Source organism: Nicotiana sylvestris, chromosome 7, assembly GCF_000393655.2.
Source record: "Nicotiana sylvestris chromosome 7, ASM39365v2, whole genome shotgun sequence".
In the NCBI taxonomy this organism is placed as follows: domain Eukaryota; kingdom Viridiplantae; phylum Streptophyta; class Magnoliopsida; order Solanales; family Solanaceae; genus Nicotiana; species Nicotiana sylvestris.
Window position 1 is genome coordinate 13,254,742 of NC_091063.1, and position 18,941 is coordinate 13,273,682.

General features: G+C 36.1%; 2 protein-coding genes across 3 annotated transcripts; one reads left to right on the top strand and one right to left on the bottom strand.

The window, feature by feature from the left end:
• The first annotated feature begins 490 nt into the window (after positions 1–490).
• Positions 491–8,861, top strand: LOC104217147 (WD repeat-containing protein 26 homolog). 2 transcript variants are annotated; one of them, XM_009767305.2, is made up of 5 exons: positions 491–735; positions 2,611–3,505; positions 5,080–5,181; positions 7,072–7,701; positions 8,481–8,861. In XM_009767305.2, exons 2-5 carry the CDS (start codon positions 2,708–2,710, stop codon positions 8,694–8,696), a joined length of 1,746 nt encoding a protein of 581 aa, XP_009765607.1. In that variant the 5' UTR covers positions 491–735; positions 2,611–2,707; the 3' UTR covers positions 8,697–8,861. The 2 variants fall into 2 exon arrangements, with proteins under 2 accessions (XP_009765607.1, XP_009765608.1); XM_009767306.2 differs by having other exon boundaries at positions 624–735; positions 2,715–3,505.
• Positions 8,862–9,537: 676 nt separating this feature from the next.
• LOC104217148 (oxygen-evolving enhancer protein 2-1, chloroplastic) lies at positions 9,538–11,981 on the bottom strand. Its single transcript, XM_009767308.2, has 4 exons — positions 11,616–11,981; positions 10,724–10,956; positions 10,568–10,618; positions 9,538–10,005 (listed from the first exon to the last, which is right to left on the bottom strand). Exons 1-4 carry the CDS (start codon positions 11,875–11,877, stop codon positions 9,745–9,747), a joined length of 807 nt encoding a protein of 268 aa, XP_009765610.1. The 5' UTR covers positions 11,878–11,981; the 3' UTR covers positions 9,538–9,744.
• Positions 11,982–18,941: the final 6,960 nt, after the last annotated feature.

Genomic DNA, 18,941 nt, shown 5'->3' on the forward strand with positions numbered 1-18,941 from the left:
ATTGTAAGAACAAGCGAAAGGTACGTACAATTCCAGGATCAGCCGGAGAAACATGTATTTTAAAAAGCAAGAGGAAGTAGAGGCAGTGAAGTCTTCAAAATAATGATAGAACTTTAAAATAATTGAATTTGGTAGCTGCAAACAAGGTAAAATGGTGAGGTAGCAATAAAATGTGTTCATAGAGGAGACAGTTAACAGAGGAAGGGTAGGTTTGTACCACTTTTATGATGTCAGAGATATATTTGGACCGATAGTATGACGTTAGGGGTATATTTGGACTGATAGTATAACGAAGGGTAATATTAGAGCTTTTTCAATAGTATAAGGACATATTTGACCCTTCTCCGAAAAAAAAAGATTAGTATAATACCTTACAAAGGGACCCTTAATAATATAAGTAAAAAGTAAAATAAAATGGCAAGCTACACTTTTCTCCATTTCTCTTTTCATAAAAACTCCATTAGCAAATACCCAATTCTCTCTCTCTTCTTACCACATTCTAACTTCCAACCCAACAATCAAATCATTTACCCTTCTTCAGCTCCTCTTTTGTTTTCCAATCAACTGTTTTTTTACCCACCTAAATCTACTGCTCTTTCTTAGCTTGCCGACTACTTAAGGATACAATTTCCTGGTTTTTTCTCAATCAGTTTCTGTATCCATTTTGATCTGAATCTTCAAATTCCTTTCTGGATAATTGCAGATTCTCCCCCAATCGCACTTCTTTATTTTCTGGTAATCTTTCTTTCTTAGCTTCTACTTTGCTTTTCTTGTACGGAAATGCTTTTTCGCTTTCGTTCTTGATTTTGTTTGTCTATAATCTGATTTCTGCGAGTTGGTTTTTGGGTGATTATTTTTAGTATGCTTATTTTTACTAAAAAAAGATTATGGTTTGCATAAGTTAAGTTAGACTTCAGATGTATTTTGAGTTGAATTAGCTTTTGCAAGAAGTTTACTTTTATCGATTAAGACATTCACTATTTTACCTGCTTTACCTTAGTGACAGATTCTATAAAGTAGTGCCATTGTTGTTTTTGTGGTGTTGTAATGCACTAACTCTTTGTTTGTTATTGGATGCCTTTTAATTCCCATTGAATCTTTTCATCAAGATGCGTAGTTTGTGCTGTTGATGGAGTTGACTGGTTTAGATGTACTGTAAATGCAATTGCATATTGGAGTTCAATTGTCCATAATTAGTTCATTGTTGATCATAGATACTAGGTTTAAAAGGCTTAAGATTCATTACTACCTTGTGCATATATGTGTGTCCGTTGCTATCACTCTTGATCGAAACAGGTTTGAGGGGTTAGGTGGGTGCGCTCATATATTGCTTAGGAGAGGAATTAACTTTGTTGGCAAGATCTGATATAACAGGTTAAAGAATCTTGTTAAGAAATAGGGTAGACCTTGTTTGTCGTTTTGAGAGAATGATTACCTTGTGTAGCCAGCTCTTGAAAATATTTACACCGAATGAGTGAGAGATTGCGTTGATAACTCCAGTTTATTGTGGCTCAATTTATGGCCTTAAGTCATCCTTGCATATGATTAGGAGGACTACACTTTTCCCGTTAGTGGCTAAGCTATTCTGGATAGAGTTATCAAGTCAGTAGTTGTAACATATGTAGGATGTGTTTTCTTGTCTATTGAATTTGAACATCCAAGGGCAAACATCGAGAGGCAAATTTATTTATTCATTTTACAGTAACTACCTAGCTTGAGTGTTGATTAATGGAGGACTTGTGTGTTACCATGCACACTGGTAAAAACATCTGTACTAGTTTCTGTAATCTCCTTCTGGTGTTGCATCAGTTTTCATATTTTGGTATCTGTTTGATCTAGAGGTTGGTATTCAGAAGATTGAGTAGGTTATGCAAATAAAATGATAGCAAATGCTTTGTTTATGTTAATGTGGACTTCCCGGGAGCAATACTCTGGCAGGTTGTTCAGTGGTTGGGTAATTAGTAGTCCTTCTTTCTGGTTGTCTCTTTTAGGCTGTATGTTTGTTACGTTCTAATTTCAGTCTGGCCCTCCCTATTTTATGCACTGTGCCTTGTATATGGATCCAAATCTCTAGTAGCGGAGGAGCCATCTGTTTATTGAGTTTTCAAGTAAAGCAGGAAAGAAACAAAAAAAAGGAAAGGCAGAAGCAATTACTGGTATCTGGCATCACGTCCAATATTACTAGTTGCACTTGTGATGGCATTTTATCTTGTAATTCTCTTTAATTCTAAGTTGTCTGTTTAAGGTGTTAGCAGGGGATGGTTAAGAGCTCTTGACTGTTTGAAACTGGCAGCACTGTTCATCGAGAATCTCTCCAAACAATTTTCTTTCATATAACTTATTGGGCACGTTTGTTTGATATAGATATCAACCGATGCTTTTGCTTAATGCTGCTCAATCTTCATCAATAAAATGATTACATACTTGTAAAAAACATTAGCCTATACTTTTTAATTGCAGTTTTTTTCTTTCACCTCTGTGTTTTGCACTTTTGCGTGCTGTCTCATTACTATCGTTTTCTTTTTCTAATCTTTGATCATTCAAAGTTGCTCCTTTTTTTTGTTTCTATTTAATTAATTTTATGTTATTTCCTTTTCTGGTGTTACATAGGAGTCTCTTTCGTTAATTGAAGGATTTAGGCATACAATTTCAACTTTTCAGTTTTTTCTTCCCCCTGTTATTATATATGGGCTGAGGTGTTTGTTTCATGGGAGGTGGGGAGGATGAGGAACCGCCATTAAAACGTGTGAAGTTATCCTCCGGACAATTGGTAGATATTTCGGACGGGACATTTGTTAGAGATCGTGCAAGTCGTTCTTTGGGTGACTCGATGGCTCGGCCCCTGGATCTTCAAGGGGATGATGAGGTTGTTGGTACAAAAGGGGTTGTCAAGAAAGTTGAATTTGTTCGGATCATAACTGAGGCATTATATTCTCTTGGTTATAATAAGGCTGGGGCCCATCTTGAGGAAGAGTCAGGGATACCCTTGCACTCTTCTGGCATTAATTTGTTTATGCAGCAAATTCGTGATGGTAAATGGGATGAAAGTTTAACCACATTGAAAAAAATTGGTCTGGTGGATGAAAAAATTGTAAAGTTGGCATCTTTTGTGATTTTGGAGCAGAAGTTTTTTGAACTGCTGGACAAAGAAAAAGTCTTGGATGCCTTGCAGACACTGAGGACCGAGATTTCACCTCTTTCCATAGAAAATAATAGGGTCCATCAGCTTTCCTCCTTCATTATATCACCTTCTCAGCAGGTTCTTTCTGGGGTATCAGGTCAAGGTATAGTGAGAGTAAAGTCACGTACAAAGCTTTTAGAGGAATTGCAAAGATTGCTTCCCCCAACAGTTATGATTCCAGAAAAGAGATTGGTACATCTTGTTCAACAGGCTCTTGACTTGCAACTAGATGCTTGTAGATTTCACAATTCTGTGGTAGGTGAAATGTCACTGCTCACTGATCATAAGTGCGGAAGAGATCATATTCCATCTCAAACAGTGCAGGTTAGATCTCATCAATATTTGGGTGTTTTTTGTGCTACAAGCTCTTGCATTCCGCTGATTGTAAGACGTTCAATTTATCTCGCAATCACGCACTAGTTTGTCCTATCTTTATCTGAGTCAATGAATGGTGGTTAATGAATATGATGGCAAGTGTTATTCAAGTTTATTCCTTTGCATGTCATTGTGGTTAAAAGCCTTGCTACTGCTATTTTATATCACTGTTTGAATTACATATGATGGTGTTCTGTTGAAAAGCATTCGCTGAATTCATGCTTGCTTTATTTAACTTTTTTGTGGTTGAAGGTTTTGCCTTTTTTGCATATGCTCTTTCAAAAGGCTTGTTTTAATAAGCATGGACGGGATGTTTCTTTGGTTGTTAAATTTTCTGTAAGACATGGTGGGGAGCAATAAAATTGTTACATCAATTTTTAAAATAATATAAGTCTTTTATCTTTTCAGATAAAAGGCAGCCCCGTGCATTAAGCTCCTCCTATGTGCGGAGTCTGAGAGAGGGCCAGACCACATGACAACCTTATCTTGATTTTTGCAAGATATTGTTTTCACGGCTTGAACCACTGAACTTCTGCTCGCACAGCAGCAACTCTTACCATTACGCTCCCTTAAAAAAAGAACTTCCATTAATATGTAACAAGTTAATATCCACACACAAAACGAAACCATTTAAACCGCTTCAGTGTATCTATAGTTCTATACACTAAAGTACATTTACAAACTATCTAGAAGCTAATGTAATCCTTCTTTCACCAAATAACAAAGGAAGAACAGTGATTTGACTCCAGTTTTCAGTGCTGCGGATCTCCAAAATATCAGTTCCTTTTCAGTAGTTATCTACCATGAAACTCTAACTAAAAGCATATTCATTTGTGAAATTAATATGAATAGTTCAGTCGTATACTCGTGTCATAGCAATCTTAGTCGTGAATGCGGCTTTCTTTCTTCGGTGCTGGAGTTAATGGTAAGCACTATTGGTTTCTGGGAGCTTTGTGCTTTCCTGGTCTTTAATGAGCTTGTTTCCACCATTTAAGAGGCTTTTGTCACAAACTCACAATGATATGAATCAAATGATGGATAGTTGCCAAACTTTTAAATCATGAAATTTAGCTCCCTTTCCTTTGTTGCTGTATGTTCAACGTGTAAACAAGTAAGTGCCTTTTATTCTCTAGTTTTTGGCTTTGTTTGGGATGAAGGAGTAGCTAGTGTTGTTCATGTCGTTTATACCATTTGCTAGTTGACCTAGTTGGGGTGTTTAACCAGAAGATGTGGTTGGATCCACTGTGCGTGAACGCAGAAAGTGTGCCTTTGTTTTTTTTTTTTTTTTTGGGGGGGGGGGGGTTTGTTGTAAAAGTGCCTAGGAAATGTAAATGTGCTTGATAATTTTGAGCTTCACTGGCTTTCCACTTGATATTTTTACCAACTTTACATGTGTCAACTAGCTGTTTTTGTGTTCTAAGTCATTTTAGAACAATCGTTGGTACTGGAGTTTGATTTTTGAAGATCAAATTTGTTAGTCAACTTAAGCTCTAATTATTTCTTCGTTGCTTCTACTGCACCAGATATTACAAGAACACAGTGATGAAGTCTGGTTCTTGCAGTTTTCCCATAATGGAAATTACTTAGCCTCGTCATCTGCTGATTGTTCGGTCATTATATGGGAGGTATGTTTAAATCCTCTTGATATTGTTGTCATAACAATTGTTGTTTTTTCAACTTAGATCAATTTTCACTTTGCTTTTTGTTGAATTTCTTTTCTCCACTTTGTGCATCTTATGTTGCAGTTCCTTTCGTATGGTCTTTTACTTCTGCCTTAAAGAATTAATATCAGGAGAATGATGCCATTCTTGTATGCTTCAGAGTCTCATGGCGTGCCACGTATGGGTCCTCAAACAAACAATTTACATGGTTTCCCCAACCTCATATAGTAATACAACCAAAAGTTATTCATTTTGATTAAAATAGTGACCTATCTTGCCCCTTGGGGTTTTATATAAAGTAAAAGTTTGTGAATTAATGTATTACTCCCTCTGTTCCATTTTATGTGACACTTTTTTTTTTTTTTTTAGTCTCTTAAAAAAAGAATGTCATGACTCATGGGTTGTATTTTTGGGTCCACATGAATTGCAGTGAAGCCTATGTAGGCTGAGGTGTTAGTTGTCTGAAATTTATTTATTTAATGTCTCTTTTACTTGTCCAGAATAAATTAAAAAGAAAAAAGCAAAAATCAGTTGCAAGCTGATTTTATATATAGACTGAGGAGTTAGTTTCATGGGGCTTGGGCTCTGTGTAAAATATTTAGCCTCATAGATTGTCCATTATCACTGATTAGAATATTGCAAGCTATTTCATGGTTCAAGTTAGAAAATTATTATATTAGATGTCTCAATCCAGAACTGAACAAGGAAAGCTAAAATATATTTTTCTGCCTGCAATAATATATTTTTTTAGTTATTCATTATTATTCCATTGTTAAGAACAAAGTTATTATCTTGGAAAGGCTAAAGGTGAATGTGTTGCCAAATAGTTATGGATGGCATGTTAAAACATTGATGCATGTCTATGTTAAATGGTGATGTGCATGTCTATGAATATTAGTTGAATGCAACATCAATTTAAAGTATATTTTGGATTTAGTTCCATTATAATTACTCCTTTCCTTCCAATTTATATGATACTCTTCCCATTTGGCATGTTCCACTTCTATTTTAAACAACTTTTAAGAATTTGAATTCACTAAAGTATTCACAGTTTAACTTTGATGTGATGTTTGTTGTCTTTTCAATACTACTTTAATATACTCTTCCATCATCGCTAATGTATTGTATAAGTCAATATAACATCTTTAAACTTTGTGGCCAATCAAGCACCTTGACATAAAATGAGACAGAGGGAATAGTTGTTTCATATCATGATTGATCCTTCCTTTTTAAGTTTCAAGAGAACTAAACACATGGAAGAGTTCCATGTACTTTTGAAAAAATGAAAGCTGAAGGCCAATATTACTTCACTATAAGGAGGAATTTTGAACAAACTGCCTAGAAAAGAAATGTTAAGGGTGTTCTAGAGGTGATGATGTGATTTATTCAGCTAGCTTTGTAAGTTGGAAATCAGACTTTTATATTGTATTTACTCCTTAAATAATGGCTGGTACTTGTACTGCTTTTACTATTTTCCAGACTCCACTAGTGGGATTTCACTGGGTCGTTATTGTTGTACTTGTACTGCTTCTGTTTGCTTATCAACAGGATTAATATTGAACATATTGGGTTCATGTCCTCTTCATTTTGATGCTTGATTATATTTTTGAGAGATGTGATATGCAAGGTTCTTTCTCCTCCAAACTTTTAAGATGCTAATATTTGGTGCATTTCATTTTGGTAAAAGTAAAATAGAAAAAGTTGGTGTTTAAAGGTTAAATAGAAAAAAAATGGTCTTTATGTGGGAGGGAGTGGTGGGTATGAAAGAAAAGAGAGCTGTTGATCATGAAGATTTGAACTAATCAAACAGTTGATAGCATTTAAGTTCATCCCTTAATTTTCTGCTCTTTATAGGTCAAATTGGATGGCTGTGTCTTCTTAAAGCACCTATTTTCTGGTCATCAAAAACCTGTCTCCTATATATCATGGAGTCCTGACGACCATCAGCTTCTCACTTGTGGTGTAGAAGAAGTTGTCAGACAGTGGGATGTCGAGTCCGGTGAATGTATACGCATTTATGAGAAAAATGGACTTGGTTTGATCTCATGCGGATGGGCTCCTGATGGCAAGAGGATATTCTGTGGTGTAACTGACAAAAGCATTAGCATGTGGGATTTGGAAGGGAAAGAGCTGGAATGTTGGAAAGGCAACAGGACTATTAGAATGTCGGACTTGGGAATAACAAGTGATGGGAAGCATGTTGTCTCTGTTTGTAAAGAAAATACGATAGTATTATTTGAATGGGAATCAAGAACAGAGAAAGTAATTCAAGAGGATCAAGCAATAACTTCGTTTGTATTGTCCATGGACAATAAGTATGTATTGGTTAGTCTTTGCAACCAAGAAATTCATCTTTGGGATGTACAGGGAACTGTAAAACTCATAAGCAAATATAAGGGGCATAAACGTTCTCGTTTCGTTGTGAGGTCTTGCTTTGGAGGACTAGATCAAGCTTTCGTTGCCAGTGGAAGCGAGGACTCACAGGTACCTCTTCTCTTATTGATCTAGAAGCACACTGCCTTTTTATGTTGCAGAACTTTTTTTTGTTGTTGGAGGTTTGCGTTGTATGCATATTAGCACATGAATAAATTGACAATTCTATTCCTCAAATCAGGTTTGCATATTGCAGATGGTCTGTCTTTTGACCATAAAAAGCTTCTTTCGTTTATTCATTCATACACCATGTTTTCCAGCATAAAAAAGTACTGTGAACAAGTTATGCTTTTCTAGAATATAATCATTTCATGTTTATGCTTCATATATGCAAGCAACATCAATATTTGTCTTGCATTTTCTAGGATTCTTGTAAATGATGCCCTAAAGAGTTAATTCTGTTGTATTCCTGTTGTTTGAGTATTTCAAAATTGCCTTTGCCAATCATGTTACCTTCTCATAAAAAAATTGCCTTTGCCAATCTGCTTAATTTTCTTTTTGAGTTTCTTCTATCATGAGTAAAGTGTATTTTCCTGTTTGGACCCACATCCTGCCTTTATAATAACCACTGCTCTCAATAATCATGGTCTTCAAATGCTCTCTTCTTTCCATGTCATTGAGTGTCTCGTTATTGCAAAATTTCCAGTTTTTCAGAGATTTTTGGACCATTTATATATCCTTGCGCACGTTATCTTTATTATCTATAGAGAGTTGGATTCTGACCTTGTATTCTCTATAGAGAGACTTTGATCTTAGTCTATACCATAAACTTAGTGTTAGTCTTGTATCCTTGAGAGAGACTTTGATCTTGGTCTATACATTACTTTCAGGTTTATATATGGCATAGAGGCTCGGGTGAACTTGTTGGGACATTGGCTGGACATTCTGGGACAGTGAATTGTGTTAGCTGGAACCCAGCAAATCCTCATATGCTGGCATCGGCAAGTGATGATCGTAGTATCCGTATATGGGGCTTGAATCGAGTAAATATGAAGCAGCATGGCACTGTTACTAATGGCGCGAGCTGCTGCAATGGGCGAAGTTGAAGTCTGAGATGCAAAAGGATAGTGTGTAATGTTTACAAGATTGATCTCTTATCCCTATTCACTGCTCTCTGTATATTCTTTACGTTCATGTCAAAGCAAACATTTATGACAAACAAGAATGTGAAATTTGCATTCAGTCCATCAATAATTCATGTACTTTCTCCATATCTCAGTTCTCAGTGATTGCTTGGTGTGTCTTACTGAATTTAAGCTGGGGGAGTAGTCAATGGTTTGAACAGGTTGGATGCATTGTCATTTGCTGTTATCTCCCAAAAAAGTAGTGAAAAGAAGGGGAGTTTAACAGGGAGTTTAACTTGCCTATGGTTCAGTAACTCAAAATTTGCATATGAGAAGTGAGTTTTGGTCCTCAAAATAACCTGAAAAAGAAGAGAAAACAGAAGCTGGAGTGATCAAACTCCTCTGTTTTCTCTTGCACTCAATTTGTGAACATTAAGTTTCCCGTTTTCTTTTTGAAGGGGAGCTTTGACGTAACTAGTAAAGTTGCTGTCATGTGACCAGGAGGTCACGGGTTCGAGCCGTTTAAACAGCCTCATGTGGAAATGTAAGGTAAGGTTGCGTACAATAGACCCTTGCGGTCCGGCCTTTCCCTGGACCCCGCGCTATGCGCGAGAGCTTAGTGCACCGGGCTGCCCTCGTTTTTTTTTTTTTTGAGAGGATTGCATAATTTTTCCTCAAGATTTATATCTACTAAAGCCTTGTGAGTTGGTTGTTAAAAGACTTCTCTTCTTGAACTACACTTTCCCTTCCAAACAATATAGATTAAGACCTTTAACACAGTAAAAACACAGGGCTTTAAACATCTCTAAAAGGGTGTCAAATATATGCAAAGAAAATATTATATTATTAACATTAGCTTCCTCCAACAATACTTCAAACATCTCTACAACCTTTTTTGGGGTGGCTTGAAAAGAGAAAAAAAGGAAGTCCAATTAAGCAACTCATCTCAGCACCATATGTTATTTTAAGAGGGGGGGGGGGACTAAGTACATACAAACTTAATACTAATGGTTTTACTTTATTTCCATTCTTAAGCAACACTGAAAGAAGTGGCTGCATTCTCCACAAACTTCCTAGCACCCTTAAACCATCTCTTGTCACCAGCTTGTGCTTTGCAGATGTAAAGTTTGCCATCATTTACTGTAGCTGAGATCAACTGGTGCTTACCACCTTCATCTCCATCTGCAGTTCTTGTCAATACTGACAAGATATAGTACTCTTTTCCTCCCACAGTTGTGTTTGATGCCTCCAATAGGTTTGCAGTTGCCACTGCACCAGATTCAAATCCACCCTGCAGTAACAAATTCCCTCTTCATTTATTGTAATTTTAATGAATTTTTACACAAATTTATGCTCTGCAACATAAGTACTAGGTTCAGATGAACCGGCGGCCATACTCTACATCTGCTCCTGAATGTTGATAATTGCAGGGCATTTTGGCCGGCATAGTTATCCGGTATCTCTGCTAGTGGGGAAATAGCTGATACCTAATGGAATTAGGGGCGGACCTAGCGCTTTGGCTACGAGCTCGGTTGAACCCAATAGCTTTGATCCAGACTCTGTATTTGTCTTAAAAAATCCGTTGAATATGTATAAAATGTTAATTTAGAACCGAATGACTTAAAAATATTAAAATCCTGAACCCATTAATTTCAAATCCTGGCTCCTCCTCTAAAAGTGGAATAGTCTAGGTGCGCGCAAGTTGGATCAGACACTATCGATATTAAAAAAACTATAGGGCATTTATTTCTAGGACTTACTTCACTTGTTCCATGTAAAAGTATTCCCACTCTACAAATAACCAGAACAACAAATCCTTTTTACAATCATTCACTGTAGTTATGACTACTTACCTCTGAATCAGTTTTACCAAAGTAAGCTTGCTTTCCTAGCAAAAAGTCCACCTGCTCAGACAAAAGGTCAAAACTCATCACTTTTTTGTGCAATTTTCAGTCTATAAAATGCATGCTTTTAGAGAGAGAGAGAGAGAGAGAGAGAAATGTAATTACTTGAGAGAGGAACTCTTCAGGGGAGCCATAGCCAGTGATGGATTTCTTGTCAGTTGGAGTGACAGTGACAATGAGATTGCTGGTGGAATCAAAGTTGTCTTCATATCTGAGAACTTGACCAGGGAACTCAACTTCTTTGCTGGGGTTCCATTTAGCTGGGACTTGCAACTTGAATCCATCTCCGTTGTATGCCAAGAAATCAGTGTTTTGCTTTGGCTTACCAAAAACATTTGCTGTATATATATATATATATATCACAAAAACCATCGTTAAATTCCATCCAATGATCGTTTTAAGCATCATCATGTTATTCCGTGGAAGAAGGGGAGCCTTGGCGTAACTGGTAAGTTGCTGCCATGTAGTAACGCAGGGTAAGGCTACGTACGTACAATATACCCTTGTGGTCCGGCTGCCCTTTATGTTATTCCGTGGAAGTTGTTTTATGTAGGTGCGTCTGATCAATATTCAGATCATAATGTATGCGTACAACAAGATTTAATTTATATACACTAACCCAGTAAATAATGAATTTTTATACTGTCTAGCTTATTTACTCGTTATTACAGGTTGTTAATATGTTCTACTTTCCAAGTGGTTAATTTCACACATTACAGGCAGGTATGCGTAGTTATCTTTTAAGTGATCAGATAACGGCCTGATGCACTAAGCTCTCACTATGCACGGGGTTCGGAAAAGGCCGGACCACAAGGGTCTATTATATACAGATTTACCCTGCATTTTTGTAAGGGGCTATTTCGACGGCTGGAACGCGTGACCTCCTGGTCGTATGACAACAACTTCATCAATTACGTCAAGGCTCTCCTTCTTTTAAGTGATCAGATAGTATACAAAAATTCTTTGAGACAATATGTCAAAATTGAACTTGACATACCAGCTTCTCCATAAGCAGCATCTGCAGGGGAAACTTTGGAACCAACGGCAGCAGCACCAATGAGGACAGTGAGAGCCAATCGTCGAGAGACGGCGACGCTGTTGCCATCATCTTCTTGAGCTGAGGACTGTTTTTGGGCACGGCAAACCAGTTGGTTAGGCTTAAGGGATGAGACGTACCTCTGTGATGACACTGAGGATGTTGTTCTAGCTGCAGAGCTAGAAAGTGCATGTTGGTGCAAGAAACATTGTGTTGAAGCCATAGCTTACTACTACACTCAATAACAATTAGCCTTTCTTTTCTTTGTTTTTTGGCTTGGTTTCCTCTTAATGGTGATGTGGTGAATATGTTTTAGATTTTGTGATCATGTGTATTTTTGGATGTGTGGGAAGTGGATATTGGGAAGATTAGATTTATGATGTGGGATAAGGTTCTTGAGGTTTTGATTGGTGCCAAATGGACTTTCAAAATATTATTGTTTGTTCTAGTTTCCACTGCAATCTCCATGTCATAGAGTTGTGGGGCTTAGTTTGGACCAAGGCTGTTTCCAACCACACTTCCTTTCACCATATAAATAGCTTGTTCGGCAAAGCGTTTTTTCCAAAAATTTAAATATTTGGCAAGCTTTTAGAAGGAAAAAAAAAAATGCTTTTTGAGGAAAAGCAGAAACAGTTTTTGAGAAGCAGAAAAAAATAGATTCTCTTCAAAAACATTTTACTCAGAAGCACTTTGAGAAAAATACAATTAGAAGTAGTTTTTAAAAGCTTGGCCAAATACTAATTACTGTTCAAAAGTGCTTTTCAAATTAATTAGCCAAACACAAATTGCTTATCACCGAAAATACTTTTTAAAAATTTCACTTTTCAAAATAAGTTGATTTTAGAAGCTTGACCGAATAGGCTGACAGTACAAGATATACAGTAGAAGTGCAGCCTTTGTATGTTTATAGGACTAGGATAGTGACTTGAACATTTTTTTTTCTTTAGCGTTCCGAGTATTATGGTAACAGACACCATTTTTTTTTATTTTTTTTTGGAATTTTTTACTTTTAGCCCGCGCTAGAAATTATTTATATTCTGTAGACAAAAAAGGGTAAAATTTGTATAATTTTTGTATATAACATACAAAATGTATATATATACAAAAATATATATTTTTCGGCTATTATTTTGAGAGAGACTATACAATGTTATTTTTTCAATATAATAGGGGTAATACAAACACAACATAGTGTAGTGTATAAGTTACAAATGGAGCCAAGTTTAAAATGGTAAAATTATTTCCATGTGTCCGATAGATCATGGGTTCAAGCCATGAACGCAATCTTTGAAATACGTCTTTCCCCGAACCCTACATAAATACGGAATACTATGGTGCACTTGGCTGCCCTTTTACTAGATATAATGACAGAATAAAAACAAGAGGTGCCCCAAGACCACTATTATACAAACAATGACAGGCTTAGATTAAAACAAGGTGCTATCCTTTGATAAGAACCGGGTACAATCTAGAAATTTGAAGATCACAAATAATACTAATTGTCAATTCGTATTACACTTCAAACATTATGAGAATTAGATTCTTTTTTTTAATCAAAATCAATAGGGCACAGTTGAGATAGTATAACCTGAAGAAGTACTTAAAGTTAGGGCTGTGCACGGATCGGATCGGATCGGATTTTGCATATTTCGGATTCGAATTTCGTATTCTAGAAAATGCAATCCGAATCCGATCCGAATTATATCGGATCAGATCGGATTTTAATGTTTGGATCGGATCGGATATCAGATCGTATTATTATGCCTCAAAGTTAAACTAATATGTATATTTTCTTTGTAAAAGAGGCAATACATTAAGAAAAATTCATGTTTATGCAATTATGAGAGTACTATGGTGCCAATATAGCTAAATCTAGCAATTGTAAAGGTAATAACTTGGAGGTTGATGTAAATTAAAGTGTAGTATTTATACATGTCCTAATAATTTCGGATTTCGGATTGGATTGGATTAAAATATACCAATCCGAAATCCGAAATTTTAATAAACATAATCCGAAATCCGATCCAATCCGAAATTCGAAATTCAAAATTGAATGGATCGGTTCGGATTTCGGATATCCGATCCGAATGAACAACCCTACTTAAAGTCTCAAAATATTAAATTATCACTTAAGGCTGTATTGTGGGCCCGACCCAACCCGGGACCGCTAGCAAACAGGCCAAACGGGCCGGTCCCTAGCGGTCCTAAAAGCCCACTGTGGACCGATCCTCCCAAAATAGACAGCGAGCCCGGGACCGGCAGGTGGGCCTGGGCCGGTTCAACCAGGCCAAACGGGCCCAACGGCTATTTTTCAATTTTTTTTTAAAAAAGGCCAACGGTTAGAAGTTTTAAAACTAGCTGTTGGCCTGCCATTTTAGTCGTTTGACTTTTTAAAAAATAGCCATTTGGCCTCCAAACTTTGTTTTAACCCCAAACTTTTTATAATTACACTTTTCCCCTATTCTCAACTATAAATACCCCCTTATTCTTTCATTTTTACTCATAAAATCATCAATCTCTCTCATTTCTCAAACTTAAATTGAAGTATTCAAGTCTTCACTCATCTCTCATTTCTCAAACTCAAATTCTTAATTCAAGTTAAATCATGCCCGATGATTCTAGATTGCACCCCTTTGTTTGGAACACTTTAATGTGGTAGAAGAAATGAAGAAGTTTACATAATAAAGTGCAAGAACTGTGGTCGAGTCTACACTCGTCGTCCAAAGGAGGGCAAAGGCTGTTTAAGGAGGCATATAAAGAGTTGTCTTGCGCGTTCTCCAGACATTCGTATTTAAGATTTTAAGTTGATTTGAGACAATTTGTTATTTTAAAATTATTAGACGTATTATGCTTAATGTTTTAGTTTGTTAAATTAATTTGAAGTATTATGTTGAAGGCATTGAACTTTAATTTGCAGCTTTGATACTGAGTTCATCTTAATATATATATATATATATATATATATAGCTAATGTATACAATCTTATATAAGGCAATATATTATATACGACAATTTCTTGTAAATTATCTAAATTATATATATATATATATATATATATCTATATATATATATATATATATACATACATACACTTTTTCCCTATTCTCAACTATAAATACTCCCTTAATCTTTCATTTTTACTCACAAAATCATCAATCTCTCTCATTTCTCAAACTCAAATTGAAGTATTCAAGTTTTCACTCATCTCTCATTTCTCAAACTCAAATTCTTAATTCAAGTTAAATCATGCCCGGTGATTCTAGATTGCACCCATTTGTTTTGGAACACTTTAATGTGGTAGAAGAAAATGAAGAAGTTTACATAATAAAGTGCAATAACTGTGGTCGAGTCTACACTTGTCATCCAAAGGAGGGCACATGCTGTTTAAGGAGGCATATAAAGAGTTGTCTTGCGCGTTCTCCAAACATTCGTATTTAAGATTTTAAGTTGATTTGAGACAATTTGTGTTATTTTAAAATTATTAGACGTATTATTCTTAATGTTTTAGTTTGTTAGATTAATATATATATATTATGTTGAAGGCATTGAACTTTAATTTGAAGTATTAAATGTAAACTTTAATTTGCAGCTTTGATACTGAGTTCATCTTAATATATATAGCTAATGTATACAATCTTATATAAGGCAATATACTATATACGACAATTTCTTGTAAATTATCTAAATTATATAGTATAGATATAGATATTAATATAGTATATATATATATATATATATATATATATATATATATATATATAGAGAGAGAGAGAGAGAGAGAGAGAGAGAGAATGTATATATATAATTTACAAGAAATTGCTTTAGATAAAAAAAATTCAAAAAAAATAGCCCGGAACACTTAGGCCCGTTTAGGCCCGTGGGCCCAACCCATTTAACCCGAGACCATGTGGGCTTAGGCCCGTAGTGGGTCGGTTCCACCCTCCGAGAACGCTAAGCCCGGACCGTTTGGCCCGGGACCGCCGGAAACCGACCCGCCAGAGCCCGAGTCCGTTTGGCCCTGTTCGTTTAGCCCATTTAGGCCCGGGCACGGCCCACAATACAACCTTATTATCACTGTTCCAGTGAGGCTATAATAATTTGAAGAGAATTGACAAATTGTAGGAACTTAGTTAATTTGTTGTAAAAATAGCACGGGCAAGCCAATTTTTGGACTGATCATTCAAAAATAGCCTACGTTTGCAAAGTCATTAAAAAATAGCCACTATTTTGCTGCAACACGGAAAGTTCCAGCATAACATACTGGAGATCGGTGCATCTATGTATGAACTTCCAGCATATTATGCTAGAACTCCAACACACGAACAGTTCCAGCATAATATACTGGAGATTGGAGCACTTGTGTATGATTTTCCAGCATATTATGCTGGACCGATATATTATACTGGAACTCCAGTAGATTATGCTGGAAGTCTAGTATATTATACTGGAACTCCAGTATAATATGCTGGAATTTCAGTATAATATACTGGAATTCCAATTTATTATGCTGGAGTATTTTCCGGATTTTGAACAGTGTTTTCATTCAGATTTATCTTTACATAAAAAGTAAAGGTGTTTAGCGAGCGGGCTGGGACGGGCTGAACACAAAAAAACTAGCCTGTCCGTTAACGGACCAGGTTGGTTAGCAGGCTGGGATAACGTGCTAGTAGCGGGTTGGTTATTTTTGGTTTTTTTTGGGCCCGTCCTGGTTCAGGCTTAACGGGTTCGGCCGGTCCGGGCTATATATATATATATTTTCTTATTCAATGTTATTGATACTTAAGTGTTTGCAAACTTTTAAGGCTTAGGATTAAGGCTTAGAATTAAAATTTGAAGTTTAAACTTTAAGGTTTTAAATTTGAAATTTGAATTTTAAAATTTTAAAATTTTAAAATTGAAATTTGAAAGTAAGTGGCTACAAAAAATTGTTTAATAAGACTAATAGGTAATATGTAAGGATCAAGTTCCGAAGGCTTTTATTTGATATTTTTATGTTTGAACTTGCAAATTAAAAGTTTACAACAATTATAAAAAATAAGAAATAGTACATCACATGCTTTGCATCATTTTTGTAAGTTCATCTATGTCAACATGAGGTTCTTGGTTTCCGGCATTGGTTGAATCGAAACCATAAACCATTATATCTCCAATTTCTTGGTCCTCCGCTTCATCTACCTCGGCAAGCCCTTGATTTCGCCGTTCTGATCTTATCCAATCTCTGAAGCACACTAGAATTTCCAAAGCGTTGCTGCCCAATGAATGACGGGTATCTCCTAGCTGCTGCCTTGCTTGACTAAATGCGCTCTCTGATGCGACTGTTGATCGGCACATTTAGCACGACTCGAGCCATGGCCGAAAGAACAAGAAATTGATTTGAGTTGCTCCTCCACCAACCCAGCGATAGAAAATCCTTTGTGAGAGGCTCTGGCATCTTTTGCAAGTAAAATTAGAGTTCATCAATATTCCTGCTACTGGTTTGTTGATGCTCTCCTAGTGTAGACCAAACCAAATAATCTTGAACACCATCATCATCATCCAAAGTTGTTCTAGATGTTGAAGTATTATTCGATGGAATATTTGCTTCTACAACCGAAGAAGCATCAACAATGTTAGCATAATAATTATATAAAGTTTGTAAATATTTGTGTAGATCAGAAATACAAGTGTCAATATCAGGAGTTTCAGTTGGTCAATATCAATATAAGTATATACAATACTGATTAATTGGCGACACTTTATCATTTGGACAGTAGGGTTTAAAATAACACCAATTAGGTAAATATGGGGAATTGGGTAGAAATATTTTTTAAACTTATCTAGCATAGATTCTACAACAGAAGTATTTCCTTCTTTCTTCTTCAAATTATATTGTAAAAGAGAAATTTCATGTACGACCCGAATTTTCCACCCTCGGGACCGTGATGACTCCTAACATCACACTCAGTGTTAGAGTGTTATTAACCAATTTTCTTTACATTTCAATGTTTACGAGTGAACAAACTTAAACAAGTGAAAATAATTATGGAAGTTTGTAAACAGTTTCTTTATATGTAAATACCATAACCGATATTATCACTATTACCATCCAGAATCCGGTGTCACAACTCATGAACATACTAGAATTATTTACAAACATTGGTCTGAAGGAAATTAAAACTGTTTCAAAGGAAAAAAAATAGAATATAGAAGTGTAGAAGGGGACGCTAGGACTGCGGACGCCTGCAGGACTACCTTAGGTCTCCAACTGGGTAACCTGAAGCCAATCTCTCAATCAGCCACTGTCTGCTCCGAAATCAGTACAGAAAGTGCAGAGTACAATATCAGTACAACCGACCCCATGTACTGGTAAGTGCCGAGTCTAACCTCGATGAGGTAGTGACGAGGCTACGATGGGCAGTTACAATATAACCTGCATATAATGCATAATAAAACAGAAGGAAGAACAGAACAATTAAATAGTAACTTTCCGATATCTCATCAGTAACCAGCTATAACCAATCCTTATATATAAAGCCAAATTACAGAATAACTTGCACAGTAGAAGACAAGGTACATAAACACATAAACTGATGCAACGCGCATCCCGATCCCACCATATAATCAATGTCAATATGAACATTCACCCTTATTCCTCCTGTTGCGGTGTGCAACCCGATCCCACCAGATATTAGTAATTCACCCTTATTACTCCTCAACATATCACCATTATTACTCATGTTGCGGCGTGCAACCCGATTCCACTAGACAATCACCCTTATTCCTCCTCAATATATATCACCCTTATTCCTCCTGTTGCGGCACATAACCCGATCCCACCATATCAGTACCAGTCACACAATAAGAAAAGAAATTTCACAATTCAGCTCAAAACCCTCCACAATATTTAAACCCCAAACCAAAGCAAACAGAAGGCTATACAATTTATGAAACTGCACTCAATTAATACTATCCAGCGAGACCAACCATAATATACCATGAAATACTGATAAGCCAACTTAAACCATTAATGAAATACAATGAAACTACGAAATAATTAATACCTTCAATAAAGAAAACAACATGTAACAAGAAGCAATTAAACATGAAAACACCAATAAGCATGTAGCAGTTAAGACACGAAGACAATATATTAAGAACGGGGAAAGGACAGGCTAAACAAATAATTTAGCGGCGCATAAGTACTCGTAATTTCACCTATCCGCCACACACATGAGTTTTCACATAGCAATTAAGTCGGGGATACCTACTCCCTTGAATCAAAGTTAGACCAAGCACTTACCTCAATCC

Excerpts from the sequence above, each read along its gene's own strand:
- LOC104217148 (XM_009767308.2), bottom strand. The coding sequence starts at position 11,877 with ATGGCTTCAACACAATGTTTCTTGCACCAACATGCACTTTCTAGCTCT. Across the intron at positions 10,957-11,615 it reads TGCTGCTTATGGAGAAGCTG|CAAATGTTTTTGGTAAGCCA; the intron begins GTATGTCAAGTT and ends ATATATATACAG. Across the intron at positions 10,006-10,567 it reads TTGGTAAAACTGATTCAGAG|GGTGGATTTGAATCTGGTGC; the intron begins GTAAGTAGTCAT and ends TTGTTACTGCAG.
- LOC104217147 (XM_009767305.2), top strand. The coding sequence starts at position 2,708 with ATGGGAGGTGGGGAGGATGAGGAACCGCCATTAAAACGTGTGAAGTTA. Across the intron at positions 3,506-5,079 it reads TTCCATCTCAAACAGTGCAG|ATATTACAAGAACACAGTGA; the intron begins GTTAGATCTCAT and ends CTACTGCACCAG. Across the intron at positions 5,182-7,071 it reads GTTCGGTCATTATATGGGAG|GTCAAATTGGATGGCTGTGT; the intron begins GTATGTTTAAAT and ends TGCTCTTTATAG.